Raw genomic sequence first — 25,032 nt, forward strand, 5'->3', positions numbered from 1 at the left:
ATGAAGAATAAAAGTATAAAAAAGCTTGCAAACAAAAATTGATGCTGTTTAATCCACTCTGAATATTTATATATGGTCCAGGCAAATATCTGGATTCTTTGACTTGAGTCTTTCTGTCCATATGATGTTTGCTATTCTTCACATTTGCCACCTAAAGAACTTTACAAAAGGTCTTATGTCCTAATCTCATTTCAAATTCTTTTCTTAAGCATATATGGAACTCAGAGTTTCCCTGCATGGAAAACAATGGTCTCTGTTGGCAACAATTTGTGGACCATTCCATTACTAGATAATAAATCATGCCTATTGTCTTATTCTTTGGTCCATCACACTAAAAGAAAGCAGTGCACAGTTCCAGTCTCCAGTTTGTATAATGCATATATCTAAAGAAAAGCTTTTGCAGTCAAAGCACGACTGATAAATATTAAATTGTCTCCATAATATATGTACTAATAGTGTTTTTATTTGCATGGGCTTGTGTGCCTTTACATATACATCAATATTATCCTATGAAGAACTATATAAAATTTTCAGATAATTTCTTGTTGGCTGGCACCTTTGAAATTAGAAGAATATAGTGTTTCAGTGAGAAAATAAGCAGAATATTGCCACGGTGTATTGGTTTTATTCCTTTTTATTATATACCCCTGATGGATTTTCCTCTCAGTTTTTAAAAGCAAAATATTCATTAGGGGAAAATGATTTCATTAATGTTTTGCTTTCATAAAATGCAGAGGTAGAAATTAATTGTAATTTAAATAAATAGTTCTTACGACCATTGTGCAAACTGCTAACACGATTGGTGAATGAATTACAATTCTTGGAATTGTAGCCCAAACAAACACTTTTTGATAGCATATGTAAGAACAAAGAATGTTCCCAGCCAAATACTTACAAAAATAGAGGGATTAATATGTAGAAGCAGAATTCAATCGAAGATGCTTTAATTTTGATTACTGGACTACCTCTGATCACCATGTAGACAGGAAGAGACATTGGAATAAGGAAATATAAATTAGTTATTGCTTCCTTAGCTCAGGCTGATTTCGGCCATATAGGTGCAAATATGCATGCCTAGTGAAGACCAAATACTTACTTTGAATTTTCATAGATGAAATTGGTAATAGTTCTATTTTTCTACCATCTGAAATATTGATTAACAATTGGTTGATTGATTGATTTGATTTGATTTTAGTCCACTGCAATCAATCAAAGCTCAGCACTTAACCATTGGTAATAAAATATTAATGGTATAGCCAATCAAAGTAAAATTTCCAAAGATGATAGCACAAAATGCAAGTTCTGACAAGAGCAAACAAAAAGGGATAAGAAATAAATAAGAGAATGTATGGTAATAGGAAATATAGAATGAACTTTCTGAAATTACTATTATTGTTTTCTTTTACTTCTTGAATTAAGTTGGCATGTGTAAGTTCATTCATTGTACAATTGCTGTAGAGAAAATCTGTTTATTTGGTATTTGCTACTTTTCTGTGGTGTATTCATAATGAACTGAGCACTCTCCAAACTGGTGTAGCCCTCAAGTAGGGAATAATTAGTTCTGTCAATCAATTGTATTTGTATAAGTGACTAAAGTATTTATCTTATCTTTCTCTACTTTGTCTTGTTTTTCTAGCCAATAGTGCTCATGTTCTGCCAGTTTACATTGACTAGGTAGAAATATAATTACAGCATTGTTATTTTCTTTGATAATAGTCTGCAAGGATGAAAAATGTCTTGCCTAGATTAAGATTCCACCTTGGATTTGGCACTATTTATGAATCTATTTAAATTTGTCTATTTTAATTTTCAAAGGTTTCCAATAAGTTAAACTGTAGCTATAAGCTATTTTGTTACGAGGAAGTATAACTAATGAAATTTGAATGTCAGCTTTTTAACAATATATTTGGATCCAAGGAGTAACTCTTAATATGAGATATATAATGAAGTTCTCCTAGATGTGAGCATCTTGTGTAGATATTTTAAAATGATAAAGCTTCATTTGTATAGTGTTTGTCCATTGTTCTTCTTGAAAAATGGGCATTGAAATGGAAATCTGACATTTCCACTTGAAAAATATATCCATCTGTGGATTGATTTCGAGAGTTCTTGGAAACCATTGTTCCATATATTACAGTTTTTTCTTTCCCTTTGGACACTTCCATCTTTTTTTTTTTTACAAGAAAGCAAAACAATTTTTCCTTGAAATGCAATCATTTATTAAATTTAATTCCAATATCTCATTATTTACATTGTGCATTGCGTATTTTCCTACTTAGGTATATGTCTGGAATGTTGAACAGATATTAAACTTGAAATAGAGAATTATGCCCCCATATTTAAATAGTTACGTGTGTTCCATGAAGGAAGACCTTCTCCTTTGTTACCCATATCTCATGGAATTAATACACTTGGAACTATGATTAACCTCCACTATTCCTCCATATTTTTTAAAAATAATTCTGCCGACCTTCAAGTAGGCATTTTGAGTTGAACTTCATTGGGGACTGGTTGTAAGGGTGATTGATCGTAATTCAAGGACTACCAGTACTGCCTCAATTTCCCTGAGAGGAAAGTTAGGATATAAATGACATACAAAAAATATACAATTACAATACACCAAAGAACCTTATATACATTAGAAAATTGAAGAAATTTAGCTGGTTCATACACAGTTGTTTGTATTACATGTATGAATGACCCATAGCTTGAGCTTTTATATTACTCATCATGCACTTCTTCTAATAGTTGTGATTCCTCTACTACACGGGTGTCAAACTCGATTGTATGATGTATCATGACATTGTGACTTTTTTTGCATTTGTGGAGCCGAGGTGGGCGTGGTCTGGGCATGACACATCCGGCCTGTGGGCCGCCAGCTTGATAAAGCTGCTCTATTATATACTGAATACAATAGTGGATCTACAGTTTCAGAGATAGAATAGATAGAATTCTTTATTGGCCAAGTGTGATTGGACATACAAGGAATTTGTCTTGGTGCGAATGCTCTCAGTGTACATAAAAGAAAAGATACTTTCGTCAAGAGTCAAGAATCATCAGGTACAACACTTAATAATAGTCATAGGGTACAATTAGCAATCAAATCATCCTAGGAAACAGGCAATATAAATTGTAAGGATACAAGCGACAAAGTTACAATCATACAGTCACAAGTGGGAGGGGATGGGTGATAAGGAGTGATGAGAAGATTAATAGTAATAGTAGTGCAGACTTTGTAAATAGTTTGACAGTGTTGAGGGAATTATTTGTTTAGCAGAGTGATGGCTTTCAGGAAAAAAAACTGTTCTTGTGTCTAGTTGTTCTGGTGTGCAGTGCTCTATAGTGCCGTTTTGAGGGTAGGCGTTGAAACAGTTTATGTCCAGGATGTGAAGGGTCTGTAAATATTTTCACAGCCCTCTTTTTGACTCATGCAGTCTAATGTAGTGGTAAATTGATGCTATGACTAATAGTAAAAAATGCATATCAGAAAGGAAATGATGTGTGCTTGGAGTGCTCCTGCAGAAAGTCCTATTTGAGTGATAATCCTTAAGTGCGTCCATGTTTTTTACCCCACGTGATCGTTAACTAGTCCTAGCCAGAAGACCTCAGGCATCTCTGAAGTAATTGCAGATCAAAGGTCAGTCCACGGAACACAGGACAGGGCTCTGACAATGAGAAGGAGTTTCAAAGCCTGCACCTTGTTTAACACTCCAGTGAGAAAACTCTTTTGACCGAGTGAGGCGGCTGCTTTCTGACAGGTCAGCAGGAGGCAAAGGCTGTAAACCCAGAATGACAGTGGCTAAAAGAGTTAATGGGAAGGAGCTGTTGTTATGCTGGCAGCTGCAGTTAGAACAGCAACGGAGAGCTCTGGAATGCTGCCTCTTACAAGCCGCTTATATATAACCGTAAGGGGAAAAAAAGGGGGAGGTCAGGAGAATGAAAACAGCTGAGATACATGTTCCTGTTGATAGGATGGGTCTACCCTTATCAGCACATACTTTGGGAGTAACTAAGGTGGCAAAGAATGCAACATTGCATTGATCAAGAAAGTATTGTGATATGGCCTGTTGTTACTAGAATAATAGCCATGGCATGAATGGTATGAATGTTGCTACTGTTTGTGTGAGTTAGTTTGCACCAGGACAAAGTGAGCAAGGAAAGTGACATGTAGATAAACCGTTTGCTTTAGCTAGATGTATCTAATCCAATCATACACTTTAGGGAAACCGTTAGATTATTTCTGAATTGCAATCTGATTATCCAGAGGAAGGATGCTTTTTTGTAAAGGGATGTCTTTATAAAAATAATACTCATCAACTGTGCTCTTGTAACAAGACTTACTACTTTTAATGTGATAGAGTTTGCTCTCCTGTTTAGGGGAGAACATTCTTGTCTGGAGTTCACAATTTTTAACATTTATATCAGGATGTGCTTCCAGCAGTTCGATGGACTGCCTAACACATTTGTATCAAACTGCTTTAGCCATTCCTGGGATTCATCAGAAGTATATTCTTAAGAAGATTTGCAGTAGGAGATGTTTTTAATGAAGTGTATTTTGTCATTGCACTGTTACCAGTTTTATTTTGTAGCGTGGAACTATAGGATAACTATAAAGTAAAATGTGATCTAACAGTCCTCTAAATCAGCTTTCTGTGGGAACTAGTTTTTCTAGCATGTACGTTTCCCGCAATAAACAGAATATTTAGGCATATACTCACAGAAAAATAAGGGTTGAAAATTATTTTAAAGGGCATGAACATTGCACAATATGCCCGGTTATGTTCTCAAATATAAAGAGGTCTTGGATTAATTATTATGTGCCATCAAGTCGGTGTCGTCTTTTAATGGCTACACATAGATTTTCTGCAGAATGATCTACCCTTCGATTGGCCTTCAGCTCTTCCAAAGGTACATTTATTGCCATTATAAACAAGTCCTTCCACCTTGCTGCTGTTTTTCAGGACTTCAGTATCGTCACTGCTAATTGTAAAATGGTTGCTGCATCTGTTGTCACTTTGTTTTCTTTAATCTTAGTCCCATTTTTTCTCACTGTGCTTTTGGACATTCATTTATAGAGCTTCCAGATCCTTTGCGTTTTAAGTTGTCAAACAAGTTCCATCAGCATATCACAAGTTATTGATGTTAACCATGTAACATCTTTTCAATGGCATATTGTTCAGTTTAATTGTTTTTCAATAACAATGGACATTCCTTTCCTTCACAATTAAACAGTTAAATCAACTTTCACTTGATATTAATTAGATTTACACACCAATTTGCTTAAGCATGGTTTGTCGAGCAAGCTACAATTAACTTGATTCTCACACCTAATGCTAATCAGAATAGAATAGAATTCTATTGTATTGAATTGAATTCTTTATTGGCCAAGTGTGATTGGACACACAAGGAATTTGTCTTGGTGCAAATACTCTCGGTATACATAAAAGAAAAGATACATTCATCAAGAGTCAAGAATCATAACGTGGAACACTTAATAATAGTCATAGGGTACAATAAGCAATCAAATCATACTAGGAAACGGTCAATATAAATCGTAAGGATACAAGCGACAAAGTTACAGTCATACAGTCACAAGTGGGAGGGGAGGGGTGATAAGGAGTGATGAGAAGATTAACAGTAATAGTAGTGCAGACTTTGTAATAATTGAACAATGTTGAGGGAATTATTTGTTTAGCAGAGTGATGGCTTTCAGGAAAAATCTGTTCTCGTGTCTAGTTGTTCTGGTGTGCAGTGCTCTATAGCGTCGTTTTGAGGGAAGGAGTTGAAACAGTTTATGTCCGGGATGTGAGGGGTCTGTAAATATTTTCACAGCCCTCTTTTTGACCCGTGCTGTATACAGGTCCTCGATTGAAGGCAGGTTGGTAGTAATTGTTTTTTCTGCAGTCCTAATTACGCTCTAAACTCTGTGTCTGTCTTGTTGGGTTGCAGAACCAAACCAGACAGTTATGTAGATGACAGACTCAATACTTCCTCTGTAGAACTGTATAAGCATGTATCAAAATGATTAAATGCATAAAGAATAAATCATATATTTAATACTTAGAAGAAAGTGAAATTATGTAAATATCAAAACCAGAATTTAAAATGCATATTCCCTATCCAAGCAAAAGCATTTTTTCAGATAACAGTGGGAATGGAATGGGGAGTGATTGTCCAAAGCGTATATTGTTCCATTGGAAAATGTGAAAAAGTGTGTTTATTCTAGTAAAAAAAAAGGTGAGAATGCAGCAGAGATGTAAAAAGCAGTGATGATTTTCATGTAGCTTGTATTTCCTGTCTATGGCAAAGAAATTGACTTCTGCCCCCTTTTTTTTGCAGTTTAGGAAATATAGTTTTTGTTTCAAATATCTTTCCCCCTTAAATGAGGTCATATTCTTAATTTAGTAACACTATTCATGATTCCACCAAGTGCTATCTTTAACAGCTCCAAACAGTTCAAAACTTGCTTCTATTGTAATACAGGCTTTGTAGATCTCTGCTATAGTCCCTAAAGAGAAAGACAATTTGCTTTTTTAAAACATTATTTAACAGAGAGTGCTTGTTACGAATGGTGACGAAATAGCTTCCTTGTGATTTACACAGATGGAACCAAGTATAGAAATGAGATAAACATATTCACAGGGATATGTCTGCCTGCATTCATAGATTAGATTAAGCTAGGATTTGTACACTACTGTTGAATACTCCCCAATAGAGGGCTTGGGGGGGTGGTGGAATGCAGATGCAACTTTTACTCCGCATTGACTCTTGCTGACTGCCGGGACTTGTACCTGCAGTTTTCTTGGCATGTTTTCCAGAAAAGGTTTGCCATTGCCTTCTTCCTAAAGTTGAGAGACAATTGGCTCGGAGTTACCCAGCTGACTTTATGCCTCAGACAGGACTAGAATTCATGTCTCCCTGTTTCTAGCTTGGTACCTTAACCACTGCACTCATGATGATGTGTACTGCATATTTTATATTTACTTTGCATTCAGGTATATGTTTTCTATCCAGGATCACTCAAAAATAGTTAAATTTAGCAAGATCAAACTGTCAGGGGTTTCTGTATTTCACATGAATCAGAACTGTATGTCTTTCTTAAATGAAGCTTCAATATTTCCTTTACTTAATGTAACATTAAAATAGGTTACTAAACATAGCACTTGAAAGTCAGCAATTTCTGGAGTTTTGCTGCTCTCTCTTTTTAAGAAATTCTGCTCTGAAAGTTTGGTTACCAAAATGCTACCCTGTATTTCTCCCTCCATTAAAACAAACCCACATCACAGAATCAGCTTTTGATTTGGCCTTATGTGGAAAACACTTCATTTTGGTTGAACATCCTGTATTTTCAAACGTCTAATTAATCTAAATATGGTGTGCACTATTATGTCAGACTGAGAATATTTGGAATAGGTATCTGCTATAGGTAACCCATTTGGAATGGGTTTTCTTTGTCTAAATTCGATACTGATTAATTTTTTAGCAACTAGATAGGCAGTGCTAATTGTAATGAGAATAAGGAATCTAGCTAGCAGCTATGGAGCTCTTTGAAGAATTCAAACTATGCATCTGATTGGTATTCACATTTCAGTGCTAAAATATGTCAAAGACACTATTGATACTTGACAAGCTACTTGAAAGCTAAGGACCTTTCAAAATAGGCCTATCTCTAATGAGTAATAATTATTTAATATTCCAGGTTCTTATCTTAGTCTGAAATGCTTCTTTTCTGAAGATGCTCAGCTTTCAATTTTAAAAACAATTAGTTGCAAAATATTAATAAAATGTTAGCTCTAATTGCATTTAAGGAGACTTAACAGAAAAACAGAATAATGGAGTCGGAAGGGACCTCGGAATCCCTCTAGTCCAGGTGTGTCAAACTCATGGCCCACTGTCCACATGTGTCACTCCTGTTTTAGCAAAGAGGAAAAAATATCATATGCCATGTGACGACAGGACACTGCAAGTTTGACATCCCTGCTCTGGAACACGCAGGAAACTATACGATTCTGGACAAATAGCTATCCCATCTCTTCTTATAAACCTCCATTGATGGAGCACTCACAACTTCAGAAGACAAGCTGTTCCACTGGTTAATTGTTCTCACTGTCCGGAAATTTCTTCTTAGCTCTAGGTTGGTTCTTTCCTTAAATAGTTTCCATCCATTGCTTCTTGTCCTGCCTTCTGATGCTTGGGAAAATAGGTTGACACCCCCCTCCCCCCAATCTTCTTTGTGGCAGCCCCTCAAATATTGAAAAGTCTGTCGAGATTTTTCTGGATCTTGAGCCTATCTTCTGGGTATTCCTGCCAGTTTTGTGTCATCTGCAAAATTGACAAGTTCCCTTCTATTCACTCATCTAAATATGGTCTACTTTGTCAAATGCCCTACTGCAATCCAAGTATACTATATCCACAGCATTTTGTTGGTCCAATAATTTAGTCACTTTGTCAAAGAATGAAAAAATATTGGTTAGGCATAATCTGTTTTTGACAAGCCTGTGTTGGCTTCTGGTTATAACTTTGCTTGCTTCTAGGTGTTCGCAGATCTCTTGCTTGGATTATCTTTTATAGGATCTTTCCAGGTATTGATGTCAGGCTGATTGGTCTGTACTTTCCTCGATCCATTTTTTTCCTTTTTTGAAGATGGGAACCACATCAGCTCTTTTTTTAGTCTTTTGGTGTCTTTTCGTGTTCCAGGATCTTTGAAAAATATGACACATGGTTTTGTGATCACATCTGTCAGCTACTTCAGACTCTAGGATGTAATCCATCTGGTCCTGGTGATTTGAACTTGTCTAGGGTGGACAGGTGTTCTCTTACCATTTTCTTGCCTACATTAATTTGTTTTCCTAGTCTGTCTTTTATTGCTGTTTTTGGTACTAAGGTGTGCTATTATTTCCTTTTGTGTGAAAACAGATAATGAATTAAGCAACCCTGCTTTCTCTCTGCCACCTGTCACTTCCTTGCCATCTTCTATCATTATTAGACCAATTCTTTCCTTGACTTTCTTGTTTTTTTACAAGAATATTTTTTGTTTATTATTTTTGACATTTGTTGCAGGTCTTAGGTCATTCTGAGCCTTAGGTTTCCTTATTTCATTCGGGATGGTGGTTTCTTCCTTACTTATATGTCCCTCTTTCCATTTTTTATACTTAATCCTTTTTGTCTTTCAGTTTATCACAGAATTCTGTATGTAACCATGCTGGTTTTATCTATTTCTTCTGCTTGGTTGGGTGTCCTGTGGTATACCCCTATGGCAATGTCATTCTTTTTTCCTCTTATCCTTATGCATTCAAGGAGGCTTTCATTCTTGGTTTTATGCATTTTGTAGTGGTGTAATGATTTTTTTCTTACATATAATTCACCTCCACTTTCTCTGTTGTTAGGTCTGTTTCAGTTTATATCCTTCTAGCAGTACATTCCAGTGGTGAGTTTTATCCCACCTTTTAGCAATTACCTGCATTCTATGACTCAGGTTTGTACATAGTTTGCATGTATTGTTTCTAAGGTGTTATGTATTTCCCCACAGCGGTAGATCAATTATTTTACAAATTTCCCAAATTTGTATTATTCTCTTCTGCTTTTGCATGCTGGATATGTAATAAGAAAAGCAATAGTTACAATTAAAAGCAAAATTGCTTATCCGTTAGTGAGAGGTCCATCCGGCCTGCGAAATTGCGCCCGCAGGACGATATCCGGGCCCCCACCGTGATAGAAAGTATAACATTTGAGGATATTTTTTTAACAACGTTTTTTGTGGAATCCCTTATGCGGCCCAGCCTCACCCAGACTCTGCCTCCAGCGGCCCCCAGGTAAATTGAGTTTGAGACCCCTGGTTTAGTGTATTAGATTAACTTGTATTTCACATTCCACCATGGAATCTAAAACAATTAAGAATACCCAGAGATGTCACAAAAATAAAATCACTAAACAATTTAAAAATAAACTATATCTATTGAGACATTGGATTTTAAAATAAATAAGTATGAAATTTCCAGAAACATCTTGGATTAGTAATGCAGAGATAAAGCAATGGAGAATTTAAGTAGTCCTTGTTTTTAAACATGAACTTCTGATTTACTTACTGTTTTTCACTTCCCTGTTTGTATAATGGTCTCCATTTGTATGTTTGACAAGAAATGAATACATTCATTACATCTCAATCTTTAAGGGGAAACACAAAGGTGCTTTTTCAAGACGCAACTGAACTTCCTTGTTTTTCTCTGAAGATGTTTGGCTTCTCATCTAAGAAGCTTCTTCAGCTGGGAAGCAAGAAAGCACCTTTGGGACAACTATGACCTGGATGACTGAGAATCTCCATAGACATTTTGAGGGGAAAGTTTCCATTTCAGGATTTAATTCTTTCCACTCCCCTGCCGTAAGAAGTGCTCTTGCTGGCACGATGAAAAAAAAAAGAGCAAATATTCCTTAGTTTCTTATATGACACGGGGTGCTGCTTTCAAGAATTGATAGGAAAGAAACTCCTGGAAAAACACTTGCAAAGAGATTAAAAAGTTGAAGTCACAGTTTGTGCAACCTGGTTAGTGTCAATTTGGAGGGATTTTGAAGCAATAAGTACCCTCAGTGCCTCTTGATCCTGTTTAGAATCCCCGCTAATTAGTAATAATTATACTATTGCTGAGTACTTCTCTGCAACATCTGGAGTCTTTCTTGTGGTTCTAGTTTCTTGAAATTAAGCCTCCTGCTACTTGTTGTTGAAAGGGATATATCATCATAACTTACATTATAACCTTATTCAAAATGTCTGTTTCAAGTTCAAAAAGTTTTTCAGCCCTCTAGGATGGAGAACTTCCTCATTTTTCCTCATATGCCTCTTTGAAAAAGAAGATTTGTGCCCCTAAAAGAGAGGGCATAGATTAGTGCATTCTAATTTATACTGTTTAGAAATAATGATACGTATCAAAAAAGATAGTATCAGGATAGGCAAACCAGTGTAGTATTTAAACTGTTCAGTTAATTTGTAATCCACCTGAGATCACCTGAAATAGTTTGTATCCACCCATCAATTCCAACTTCCAAATACCAGTACCATTTTTGATAAATATCCCTTCCAGAGTCATATCATTCCACCCATACATTAAAAATAAGCAGGGTTGAATTTAAACCTTTAAGTGTTTAGAAATTCAGAAACTTGGAAGACTTCTTTGTAAACAACTAGCAGCAAGTCTCTTCAAGAGACCTTAACAAAGAGGCACTTACAAAGAATTGTCTCATATGCATATAGCGTACATCGGGATGTATTAATTCTAAAAATAATAATAATTCCATTGCTGGAATTTGTGCCCCCATTCCATTCGTCTCAATAAATCTTACTGAAGAGAAATTTTTGAGAATTGTGCTTGGAAAAGAATCATGATAGCAAAAAAAAAAAAAAAAAAGGATGCTACAAGGTTACAAGGGATTTTCTTTTCTGTCAGTTATACCAGTGATGATTAACCTTTTTGATGCAAGTGCCCAAAGCGTGCACGCGAATGCATGTGCGCGTGCCCCAATCCCCAAAATGCAATGCGAGCGCATGCGCCCTGTGCATGCGCACACATTCCCTGAGCATGCCCCCACCCACCTTCCGTTTTGGCTTCCAGGTTGGTGCAGGAGGCTTTTCAGGCCCAAAATGGGGTGCGACCTCCGCAGTTTCTCCCCCCAGCACACCCTAGCTTTATCCTGCATTTCTGCCATGGAGAGGCACTTGTGGAGGGTGGAACCTGCGGAGATCAGGGAAGGCACAGGAGGCAGAAATGCAAGGGAAAGCTAGGGCGTGTGGGGGGAGAAACTGCAGAGATCGGAGAAGGCCCCGCCCCGTGCATGTGTGGCAGAGACCCAAAGACCAGCTGGCTGGCGGGAGGCACATGCACACATGCACAGTGGAGCTGGACTGGGGCAACGGCTGGCGTGCCCATAGAGAGGACTATACATGCCACTTGTGGCACGTTTGCCATAGCTTTGCCATCACGGAGTTATACAATGGTCTGAGGAATGTTCTGTCTTTCTATATTTCAACGACTTATTGTTGAGGCTTTAGTTATAAATCCGGACTATCTGTAGCAGCTTATTTGATTTCTCATTTTTACATACTATTGAACAAACTGACAAATTTAACATGAATGTGACAGTTCTGAGATTGGTGTTCGTAGTTCTTTCCTCTTTTGCATTTGAAATATTCGCCTATGAAATAAAAAAAATAGATACATTGCAATATATGGCTGAAGCTTCTGTGCTCATTTCAGTATGGAGCACCCAAATGATTTTTTAAGTTAGCACTCTGTTTACATTACCTGACTGCACATTGCCTGATTTAACAATTGTGTATTATAGGATGTTTAGGAGAAAATACATAAAGTTGGTTTTGGGGTCTTCTTTAATTCTTCTTTCTTTTACCCTACAGATGGTATTCACAGTGTTACAGCATATTGCACCTTAAGGGTTACAATCATCACTGATGACATGCTTACAAACAGTATCACGGTACGACTGGAAAATATGTCCCAGGAGAAGTTTCTCTCCCCTCTGCTGGCTCTCTTTGTGGAAGGCGTGGCTACTGTACTGTCAACAACCAAGGAGGGCATTTTTGTCTTCAACATTCAAAACGACACAGATGTTAGCTCCAATATACTGAACGTGACCTTTTCTGCTCTACTTCCCGGTGGCATTCGAAACAAATTCTTCCCCTCTGAAGACCTTCAGGAGCAGATATACCTCAACCGGACACTGCTCACGCTGATATCTACTCAACGAGTATTGCCTTTTGACGATAACATTTGTCTGCGGGAGCCTTGCGAAAACTACATGAAGTGTGTGTCTGTGCTGAAATTCGACAGCTCTGCACCATTTATTAGTTCAAATACTGTGCTTTTCCGACCCATACACCCTATCAATGGTCTGAGGTGTCGCTGTCCCCCTGGATTCACTGGTGACTATTGTGAAACTGAGATTGACCTCTGCTATTCTAACCCATGTGGAAACAATGGCCTTTGTCGAAGTCGAGAGGGAGGCTATACCTGTGAATGTTACGAAGACTACACTGGTAAGTTATTCCTTGGTGCCTTAAATATTGTGCATGTGTTATGAATTTAGGAAAGGGCACTCTTTTGCTTTCTTAATTAATCATAAGGTTATATGTAACCATTAGGAAAAATCTGAACTATACAAACACAATTATAGGAAAGGCCATAGTCAGAAAATACAACTTTGATAGAAACTACGTTGCTTCCATTTGGTCTCTCGCAGCTCTCAGTCTTGCTAAGGTAAGGAACTTTTGAACTCCTCCCACCTGCTTATCTCTCTTATCTTATCATTGTACTTTTGGATGATCTACACAGCAGCACCTTTCAGCAAAAGTGCTGGTGCTGAGACAGTAGAAGCTCTAGACCAGGGCTGTCAAACTCACGGCCCACAAACCGGATGCGTCACGTACTGGCCACACCCACAGGGGGAGGAGGGGAAAGTCACAATATGTCATGTAATGCCATGAGTTTGCTATCCCTGCTGTAGAGCTTTAACAATCTCAGCTGGCCATCCACACCCTGAGCCACAATGAGGTATCCCATTGTACATAAAATATATGGTGGAGACTCCAGTGTAGTGCAGTTTGCAAGCCAAAATTATTTATGCTGTAGACAAGCTGTAATCCTGGGGATAATTTCTAGGAAGAGCTTTATGTTTAGGTAAAACTTGTCCATGATTTTAAATATAGAAAGCAAGATTTTGAGTTGAAATTCTAGCACAGAGTGTAAGATAAATTGATTTAATCTTAAGTCCAATCTGCATTCCCATCTCAAAACTTCCTGAGGTAAAATTCAACTTAATATTCCTTATTCTGAATTACAATTAGTGGAATGCATTGAAAGTGAGAGATAGAGCATTACAGGTAATTCTCGATTTACAAGTAATCATTTAATGATGATTTGAAGTTATGGTGTGTAAAACACTTCCGGCCATCATAACACATCATATCACCCTCACCCCTCATGATCACATGATCATGATCTGGGTGCTTGGTAACTTCTTCATAGTTACGACTAGTTGCCAAGCACTTTGTAATCACCATCAAGAGCTGTGATGATACAGTAGTTAGAATGCAATATTGCAGGCTAATTCTGCTGATTGTCGACTGCCAGCAGTTCGATTCACCAGCTCAAGCCTTCCATCCTTCTGAGATCAGTAAAATTAGGATCCAGATTGCTGGGGGCAATATGCTGACTCTGTAAACTCAACTTAGAGAAGTCTGTAAAGTACTGTGAAGCAATATATAAGTCTAAGTGATATTGCTATTGCTATGTGATTGCCATTTGCAAGCTTCTCTGCCAGCTTCCCCAGAAAGTCAGTGGGGAAGCTAGCGGGAAAGTTTGCAAGCTATTGCTGCCTGCCAAAGGATTTCCACTCTCTTTCAAGCATGAGGTAGGGTGGGAGTGGAAAACCTTTGTTAGGTTGCAGAAACAAAGCTAAGGTCTTTGGGATCCCCGCTTCATCTCTCCAGGCCAGCATACAAGTTCCTCTCTCCTCTGTGCGTGGAAGGGAACTTGTGAACTAGGCAGAAGAGGTAAGGCAGGAATTGTGAACCTTCCTATTTTGTCTTTCCAATTCAGCACAGGAGTTCCTGTCCCTTCCATGGGCAGATCCAGAGGTGAAATGCTGCTGGTTTGGCCCAGTTTGCCCGAACTGGTAGTAAAAAAATAAAATGCTACCGTTTCAGCCGAACCGGTATTTCCGATGATCAGCTGGGTGACGATCAGCTGTGCTGCGCGATTTAGATTAGCTGGAAAGCAGGAAATTGTCAGATTTCTTGCTTTCTAGCTAAGCTAAATCATGCAGCATAGCTGACACCCCCGCCCTTGCTGCTGTACTTATCTTGGAAGACTTCAAAATGCTTCTTTTTTTCAGCGCCCAGAAGGCTTCCCTGAGGCCCAGTAGGCCAAAAACAGCACCTGGGTGGGTGCTGCAAAAGAAAAAAAAGGCTTTTGACCTCCTAGTCACATGACCACATAGCCACACCCACCCAGTCACATGGCCACCTAGCCCCGCCCACATAGCCACGCCCACAGAACCGGTAGTAAAAAAAAAATCGAATCCCACCACTGGGCAGATCCCTACCTTATCTCTCCGTCCCAGCACAGAATTTCACTTCTGAACACAAGGGGAAGCTACTTGCTCTCCTTTGTCAGGCAGCTCTTTCATTCCATCTGCATAACAATCGATGCAGTCATTTATTGACGCCAAGATTGTAGTTATTGAGTGAAGCGATTATGTGGGCATCCCACTCAACAGCCCTGTCACTCAACAACCTAGGATTCCAGGCCCTATTGTAGTTGCCAATTGAAGTCTACCTGTACTTTCTACTGAATGGTTTTTCTGAACCAAAAATAGATGGACATTTCTTGCTATTGAGTGTGGTCTTACCCCTTGTTGGTATTAATGTTGTAGGAACAGGCACATTATCTTCTGGATCCAAGTTACATTATTTCTTTGGACAAAATTGATTTAGGCATGTTACCTCAACAGTCAAGGAAACTGCACAGACTGTCCACCTTCCCTTAAATGCTATCAGTTGAGGGATCTGTAAATATGTAGCTCTGCCAGTCCATAATTGTCATTTTTGTCTTGCTGTTTGTCTTTGGGATTTCTATATTATGTAACATCTGCTTTTGTAGTTGCTTTATCTTCACCGGGAGATTGAGAGCTTATTTTTAAATATGGGTTATTTGAAGCTGGGAAAGATAACATGGTAATTGAAGGATAGTGCCAAAATAGTAGTAGGGCACATTGTGTAATGAAAAGTCTGTGGCCTTGGAGATTGCTTTTCACATGATCCCTGCAGATAGAAAAGTCTGGCCATGGACCATGCAAACTTACATGTGAATGTGGGGTGAGTGGTTCACCAAGGAAGCGTAATCTTTGGAAACAGACCAATCTGATGGGCATCGCTCCAGAAATAGTTCACTGTGATTCAATACTTCAATCAGGATTGAGAATCTGAAAAACAGAATTCCATAGTCTAATAAGAGAAAAACACAGAGTGCTGTCATTTGTTTCAGAAACATTATGCCTTAATAAGCAGGTAGCATTTTTGTATGAACTGGTACGTTGATTTTGAGCTGCAATCCTTTAAAATCTGGAGTTCTAAGTAGAGACCTCTGTGTAGTTGGTTGGGGACAGAATGTGATGAAATTTGCAGTGATAGAGGTCAATTTTACAGGAACAGCAGTTAGACTGAAAGAAAATTGTGCAAAAGAAAGAGTTGATCATAAGGAATAATAACACCCTTCCCAAATATGTTATAGCGTTGATTCTGGATTTGGAGACAGAAATAAAGAGAGATTTACCTGCTGCCATGACATTGTGAGAATTAATTTTTAGAAATTCTATTTTAGAGTTGTGCCTAAAGAATATAATAGATTACCCATGTGGATAAATAAAATACCAGTATAGGTAGTCCTTAAACAGTTCGTTTAGTGGAAGGTTGAAGTTACAATAGCACTGAGAAAAGTGACATATGACCGTTTTTCACACTTACTAATGGTGTATTTCCAAATGGTTTCCTACCAGTTCTATACGTAGTTTTATGCATGCGTGCTTCATGGCATAAACTTTCAAAACTCATTTAACAAATGTTTCACTTAGCAACAGAAATTTTGGGCTCAATTGTGGTTGTACATCAAGAACTACATGTACGCAAACATCAGCATAATCTGAGATTTGGTCAAACTAGGTATATTCCTGTAATATTTAAATATGATGTGCAAAGGCATCATATTTAATGCAAGATATGTAAGAAATATGCAGTGATGTCACATACCAAAGCCTTCCTATTCTTCTTTTTTTATGTTGTCATTGACTTAAAACAAGGTTCTTCAAACTTGGCAAGTTTAAGACTTGTGGACTTCAACACCCAGAATTCCTGAGCTAACAAGACTGGAGGAGGAATTCTGGGAATTGAAGTCCACAAGTCTTAAAGTTGTCAAGTTTGAAGAGCCCTGGCTTAAAAGATTGAGTTATCCATTTTGAAATAGTAATATGCCAAAGAATGCAGCGTTTTCTTTGAAGATCTAAAACAGGAGTATCAAACTTGCACCTTCACAGCAGTGTCACGTGACATATCGGGGACTTTTTTCCCCTTTGCTAAACCAGGCAGGGGCGGGGCCAGCACATGACACATTTGGCCCCACACTTAGAGCTGAGTTTGACACCCCCTGATATAAAATTTAACTTTAACCTTTTAAGAAAGGTACTTGACAAATAATCAAAAAGTAAAAATATTTTAAAAATAGAAATAAAAATTTCCAGTGCTTTGCTAGGATATAATGCTGACTTATAAAGGAAATAATATTTTTATCCCTGAACATTTTGATTTCCTCTAGAACACAGTTATGTCCCAATAAAAAGGCTTCTTTTCTCACTTGTTTCTATTTTCGCTAATGGCCCGAAGCTTTTCACTGTTGGATGTAATTTATACATGATGAAAGTTTCTCCGTCTTCAGGATTCTTCTGTTTCAAGGAGTAAAGGACACAGAGCTTTTACAAGGCTATTTCTGAAATGGAAATACCCCCTAATTATAATTATCAGGAGCAACTGCACTTCCTATGATACAAGGAGGTGAGTGATAAGGACACATAATATTTGTGGGTTTAAAACAGATCTGGAACAACATTTTTTCAGGCCATCAGGCATCATCTATCTATGTGCTAAGAGGAAAGGAAAATTTCCAGAAGGATTTTTTTTCTGTTTCTTTTAAGTAAAAAAGCAAGCATTTCTTTAGTTTTGGCTTAATGTATTCCATGTACTGTATATGCTTTGCTGTAGTATACGCACGAAACATTTAAAATCACAGCCCTTGACTTAAATTTTTCTGATTTCAAGTTAGAATGGTAAATAACACGCTAAAACATTTTTCTCGGTCAAAGATAGCATATGGTCTTTGAAACTTGTGCTGAGGTAAAGTACACTTAGAGCTGAGACATTTTATTTAATTCTGTTAACAATTTCTTTATTTAAAAAAAATAGTTTTATAATGCATATTTTTACATTTTATTATCCTACTGTGGCTAGAATAAATAATCAAACAACAAATAGAGTTAAACCGGAGATACTCTTACTAGGTATAATAACAGGAAAATATGACAAAAAATACAATATCCAATGCTATATTTAATAACAGCGGCCAGAATTATTTATGCGCAAAACTGGAAAAATGGTACTATATCGTCTGAGGAAAGTGTGATAAAGAAAGTATTAGAGTGTGCCGAGATGGATAGACTGACAACGGAAATAAAAGATAGAGGAGAAACTGAATATTATTTGATTTGAAATACATGGTATAATTGGTTAAATATTAGATATAAAGATAAATATTTAAAATATTTGTATGGCACCCATCTTAAAACACAACTCTGTTGGCTCACAGAACAATAAAACCTGAATTATTAAAACACATAAAAGCATAAATCTATAGAACACAATCAAAACCTAATGCTTCAGTCATCCCCTTGCAATGTCCCAACAACCAACCTAAAACATCCTCTAAAACAGTGGTCCCCAACCTTTTTTGTACCACGGACCGGTACAATCCACGGACTGATCCACAGATCGGTACCGGCATCAGCACGCACGACCAAGGCAAGGCGAGCCAAGCGACCGGCCAGCCAGCCGTCCCCCACTTCTCCCCGCCACCTTCAACTCCTCCTTTGTACCTTCTCGCGGTCGATGGGCTTTTCAGGCTCTTTCTTAATCTCCTCCTGAGTAACGCGAGACTCCACCGCCATCGGGACGGCTCTTCGTTCGAAGCCGCCCCCCCCCTTCGACGAAACTAAGGCGCGAGGATTCCTTCAGCACCCAAACGCCGCTTTCCAACTGACGACCAACAAGCTCACCCGGAAGCACTTTCTCAAGCGCCATCAAAACAAAATGGCGGCGCCCAAGCAAAATAGGCGGCCCGGTACAAAATGATCCACGGACCGGTATCGGTCCGGGGCCCGGTGGTTGGGGACCACTGCTCTAAAACATCCCCAGTGCTTGGGTAAAAAGCCAGATCTTGATGGCTTTCTGCGAGGCAAAGGGGCGGGGGCTGATGGATCACTGGGGAGGGGGAAGATATTCCATAAATTGTGGCAGTCATGGAAAAGGCATGCTTCCAAGTTCTCCCTGAATGGCAAAGTTTCAGGGAAGGGACCTGGAGTGTGCTTACCCTATCCAAAGGGGTAGGATGGGAAGATACTCTCAGGGAAAAAGCGGTCCCACAAATAATCTTCTCCTATGCTATGTAGGTCTTTAAAGATGCACTTTGAATTGCACTTGGAAGGAAACTTGGAAGTTCGTACAAAACAGGTGTAACATGGACAAACCTATGAGTTGCAGGATCTAATCTGGGTCAATCACAGGGACCAGAGTTTTGGTCTTCAGACTTTCAGACTCGGGCTGGCGCCCACCTTCAGGGAACTTCTCTCTAGCAGTTGCTAGAGATCAGATCCTGCAACATTATCCTGGGACGCCTACATTTGCCTTCATTTGTGAAAGTTCCCAGATTGTGCATGCTGCTAGTTTCTGGACCTGTTGTAGTCTTCAAGGGCAGCGCTATGTTAAGGACATAGCAGTAATCTGATAAGAAGTCACTAAGACATGAATAACCATAAGCTAGGAGTCCTGATAAAAGAAATGGCCCAATTAGCATCCGAGATGAAACTGTGCAAAGCCATCACCCCCAAAGTCATGACTGCCACCTACTTCTTGAGGAGATTTGATTTAAATTAATTAAATTAGAGTTAATATGCATATATTCTCCCAGTCCTGTGTTTAATCTTTTATCAGATTAAAAATTACTTGATAATAGTATTTGAAGGCTTCTGGAGAAAACCTACAGTATTTAGACGCTGAACTTCTTGAGCTAAAGTGTGTGCCTGATCCTTGAAAAATCTGGATATGTGATAATTTTATAGAACACCTCGTCTCAACAGCTTAATGAAAAGTATTTGATTTCTGGAGTTTTGTGTGTGTGTCAAAGGACTGTAAATGGTTTCCCCATTATTCATTCTGCCAAGATATTATTAAGTGAGAGTGTGTATCTGTGTGTCTGCATGTACACACATACATGTATACACACGGACATTATGGAATCTGCTATTTAAAAAACCCCATATTTTTCCTTTAGTCTCAGCTTCTGAATTCTGAGCTGTCTCACTGCTTATATTTGTCTACTACGGTCTTTGGAGGGCACCATCAGTTGACCTATTCCAAAGAGCCCCAGGTGCCATGCCATCCCAATATCTTTTGCACGCTCCCTCCCCCAATCTTGCATCTGGGTTTTTTTGCCTGCAGAAATATTTTCAGAGATCAAAGTCTTGGACCGCCTCTTGAAATCTAGTCCAGAAGTTCAGTATTCTTGTTTGCTGTTTTTTTTTTTTTTAATTAGTTTTCAGGTGGTTTGACAGGATTTTTGATTTTACAAAAGCCGTTTAAAGTGCTGGAATTAAGGAAGCTTTGTGTGTGAAAGTGATATACCTCATGTCAATATATTCACCCTGTTTTCCAATCTTCACCCACAGGCGGATTTTACAGTTTCGGCTTGGTAACGTGCTGCCATCGCGAGCAGGAAAAAAGCCATTGCTGTTGAGAACGTAACTGTGCGTTTATGATTACGTTCCTGGACAGAGGGGAAAAAAAAGGCTTTCTGTAACACATTGTGAATAAGATAGAAAAATCAAGAATTATATTTTCAGAATGCAAAGCATTCCAGGCAGTAGTGGGAATCAAAATTTTTTACTACCAGTTCTATGGGTGGGCGTGGCAAGGGAAGGATACTGTAAAATGTCCATTCCCTCCCCACCCTACTAACCTGCTTTCCAGCTCCGTTTTCCTGTGCAGGGCAACAAAAGAAGACCTAGCCAATCAGCTGGCACTCGGGAGGTGGAGAATAGATGGGGGCGGGGCCAGTCAGAGGTGGTATTTGCTGGTTTTCCGAACTACTCAAAATTTCCACTACCAGTTTTCCAGAACTGGTCAGAACCTGCTGAATACCACCTCTGGTTCCAGGTATAAGAAGAAAAGGGCTGCTTTTATCTCCTTCAAAACAAGAACATTTCTAAAGTAACCAGGATCACTGTAAAACTTTGAAGCCCCATTTATTTGTTCATTTCAGTCTTTTCAGATTGCCTTTTAAATGAACTACTGTAGATGACTCCAAAGAACATTTTATTATAAAATATTGCATTCCATAAAACTACAAGAAGAAGGATATAACAGTATTATGGTAGCAATCCCATAGGTATGTCCATCTACTTTGGTTATCACCAGTGATTCAACAGCCATTTGAATGGGAAAAGCATTGTGACATACTGTAATGTTTGCTTGCACCATTATATTCACCTGTTTCTCAGTGGGGGGGGAAAAAAACCCTTACATGTAATGTTTACATAAAAAAATAAAAAAGGCAGAAAATGAATAATGTCCCTATTAAATAGTTAAACCAAGAGTTAATAAGTTAGCAGTAATCTGTGCTGCAATGCTGCTTTTATCAAATTTCACTTTCCCACTTGTGTGAGTAGCAAAGAGTAATTCAGCAAGTTAGATTTCTTTGCAGTGAAACATTTTTCAGTCTTCTAAAAGTAACTTGTCATATTACAGGCCTGGCGTTGGTACAGGGCTGTTTGCCTTACTCTGAGATCGGTCTAAAAAATTATTAACAAATGAAAGAGAAATTTTCAACCACCGTAGAATCATTCCTCCTCCAGTCTCATTTTTCTCGATGCATTCCTTAAAAAATACTTTTGTAAAGTAGGAAAATAGTGCAGGGCATGAGTGTTGTTTTTATTTGATGAAGAGAATAGTTACATAAGACAAGAGTTGTTTAAATTAGCATGTGTGCAGTATGTGTGCTTCAGCAGTAGTTGAAACTTTCAGCATTCGAACAGAAAAATACACTACTTGGAGTTGAATGTCAAGATAGTTAGAATTCTGGAGAAGAGTTACAACAATTCAGTTAGCGACTGTTCAGAGTTACAATGGCACTGAAAAATGTGACTTGTGACTGTTTTTCACAGTTACAACCTTTCCAGCATCCCCATGATCATGTGATCAAAATTCAGACGCTTGGCAACTGGATCATACTTATGACCATTGCTGTGACCTGGGGTCATATGAATGAACCCCCTTTGGAGACCTTCTGACAAGCAAAGTCAGTGGGGAAGCCAGATTCACTGAACAGCCGGGTTCCTAACTTACCAGCTGCAGTGATTCACTTAACAACTGAGTCAAGAAAGGTAAAATGGAGCAAAACCCATTTAACAAATGTCTCACTTAACAACAGAAATGTTGGACTCAGTTGTGGTCGTAAATCTAGGGCTACCTGTATTATAGAAGATACAGTGTGACTTATTATGAATGAATATTATTATTATTCATATTATTGGAAAATTCTGTTTTAACTGGCACCATTCAGTGATTGCAATTAAACTCGTGCTACTTTTATTCTCTTTCTTAAAATAATTTTTAATTGAAAATTGTAACAATAATAAGAACTAATACAAACTTAGTTACTAAAAAAAAGAAGAGGGGAAAATGCAGAAAGAAATGAAGTAGAAAAAAGAAAGAAGGAAATATGATATAAAGAAAGATACAACAAAGTGACTTCCTATCTCCACAGCAGTTATAAGTACACTTATACAGTATTTTAAACTCTCTGTCTAAAGTTATATCCCGATTCTTCTTTCTATAATCTCTCCTGTCTAATCGGGATTTTTTTGTTTTTTTCTGAAAGCTAAGAATCTCTCTCTCTGTCCCTCCCTCCCTCGTCCTCTTCCTCTTCCTCTTCCTCTCCCTTTTCCTCCCCCCAATCCATCTCCCAGGGTTGTTGTTCTTGTGAGGAAAATAGGAAGGAGTATTATATATGTTTTCCCCCTTGAGTTACTTATAAAGTAATAAAGGCGGGATAAAAAAAACTAGTAATTTGTTATTAATAAATTTGCTATCAGAAGCAGAGATTACAGATTGCAGCATGGCAACCACTGCCCCCATTTAAGGGACATGCCCATCACTGTACAGCAGCCAATCAAAACACATGAATTCATCCAGCCAAATCAGACAGAAGTTTTGGGTCCTATACAAGTTGGAATTCACTGCTTTCGACTTGGAACAAGAAAATATAGCCATCGATTGCATCTGCAGTGGGCTGAAGATGGGGTAGAAAGCAATGTCGTCCACATTCACCTTCCAGAAAGAAGTGGTGACCTACATCCAGATGGTGTGCAGTGAGATATGCTCTTAGGCTTCTCAAGGAAGCTTTGTTGAGTTGCGTGAGTCTCCTGGTACAGCATTCTGTAATCTTTGGAGCAGAACTTAAAGTCTAGGAAGTATCAGAGTAGTAATTGTTAGTATTATTTATAGTAAACTTCCAGGATATTCTCTGTTGTCCCGTTCTTCTTTTGCCCTTAATTATTCCCAGCATTAGGCTCTTCTCCAGGGAGTCCTTCCTTCTCATGAGGTGGCCAAAGTATTTGAGTTTCATCTTCAGGATCTGGCCTTCTAAAGAGCAGTCAGGGTTGATCTCTTCTAGGACTGACCAGTTTGATCACCTTGTAGTCCAAGGGACTCGCAGGAGTCTTCTCCAGCACCAGAGTTCAAAGGCCTCCATTCTTTGGCGCTCAGCCTTTCTTATGGTCCAGCTTTCACAGCCATACATTGCAACTGGGAAAACCATAGCCTTGACTATACATACTTTTGTTGGCAGGGTGATGTCTCTACTTTTCTTCTTCTTCTTTTTGCTTTTTTAGTATTTTTTTTTTCTTATGACTAATTCCTCACAAATAACACTATTTATTGACACGGTGATGCATCAAACAATTCTGCCTATTTTGGACATTTGTTGCTCTATAAGATAAACCAATGTTATAAAGTCTGTAGCAATATATTAAAAACTGAAGACTTATGAAGTGATTTAACTCTACTAAAAATGGGTATTTTATACACAGCCATATCTGTAGTTTAACTTGTTTCCTGTTTTATGTAAAATGCATTTTGGGAATTCAGAAGGTTGGAAACTCTATTAACAGTACTTAAATGAGGCTGATTTTCTAGATGAAGTATAAACTGTGACGTTTTACTGTTTTAAGCCATCCAGAAGCTAGATTTCTGGTAGCTGCTTATTCTTGCCTGCACATTCTTCTTTTCTCCATGACCTTAAATTGATGGGGAGTTTCCACCTTCCACCTCTCAGAACAGAAGTGCAAAAAGGAATAAGAGTTAACTGTCTCCCACCAGGTTCCCTTTGTAGATCAAGGTAGTTTCCCAATAATTTTAGAGGAAAAAACACATTTTGAAGTATACTTTTAGCAAAATGTTTGGATTGGAGTACATAATAATTTATCTCCTTCCAGACCTGGTAACCAAGAGAGATTTGAATGAGGCATTGCTCAAGAGGAAAGGTAACCACTGGTGTGTTTTTTTAACTCGCTTTTTACTTACTTAGAGCTTTTCCACGGACGGGAGGGGGTGTGGTTTTGCACACTGCCTGTATCCCCCAGATGGAGCTTCACTTGTTTGTATGCCCCAGTTTCTAGCATGGCACGGCCTGATGGTGGTCCACAGATCGGGGGTTGGGGACAGGGGTGGGCTTCAAACATTTTAGCAAAGGATTCTCTGCCCGGTTGCCGGGTGGGTGTGGCCACAGTGGGCGTGGCCTAGTCAGCCTCTTGCACCACAGCAGGGGGGCTTTTTGCCCTCCCTGGGCTCCCGAGGCTTTCCTTGAGCCTCAGGGAGTGCGAAAACAGCCTCCCCGGGCTCCGGAGGCTCTCTGGAAGCCGGAAATGGGCCCATTTCCGGCCTTCCTGAACTTCCGGGAGGCCCGTTTTTCACCCTTCTTGAGCCTCCATGTGGCTCTGCACTTACCTCATCCAAAACGGGCCACGTGGGGACTCCTGGGAGGGGAGGGGCAGGGTGGGCGGGGCCAGCCAGAAGTGGGCTTTGGGGGTTCTTTGAATGGCAAAGAATAGGGGCTCTCCTGAACCCCTACGAAACCCCCAGCAGCCCACCCC

At 38.7% G+C, this 25,032-nt stretch overlaps 1 protein-coding gene across 3 annotated transcripts in view; it reads left to right on the forward strand.

Annotated features, from left to right (window-relative positions):
* CELSR1 (cadherin EGF LAG seven-pass G-type receptor 1) overlaps positions 1–25,032 on the forward strand; it is a 176,945-nt gene that overhangs the window by 52,880 nt on the left and 99,033 nt on the right. For all 3 annotated transcript variants that reach the window (XM_026677651.2, XM_087969432.1, XM_026677652.2), the window contains exon 2: positions 12,404–13,042. In XM_026677651.2, the coding sequence (XP_026533436.2) occupies positions 12,404–13,042 (639 nt within the window). The remainder of the gene's footprint in view (positions 1–12,403; positions 13,043–25,032) is intronic.

Source organism: Notechis scutatus, chromosome 6 (genome assembly GCF_049901735.1).
Source record: "Notechis scutatus isolate UNSWTSFEM ecotype Mainland chromosome 6, rNotScu1.2, whole genome shotgun sequence".
NCBI classification, from domain to species: Eukaryota; Metazoa; Chordata; class Lepidosauria; order Squamata; family Elapidae; genus Notechis; species Notechis scutatus.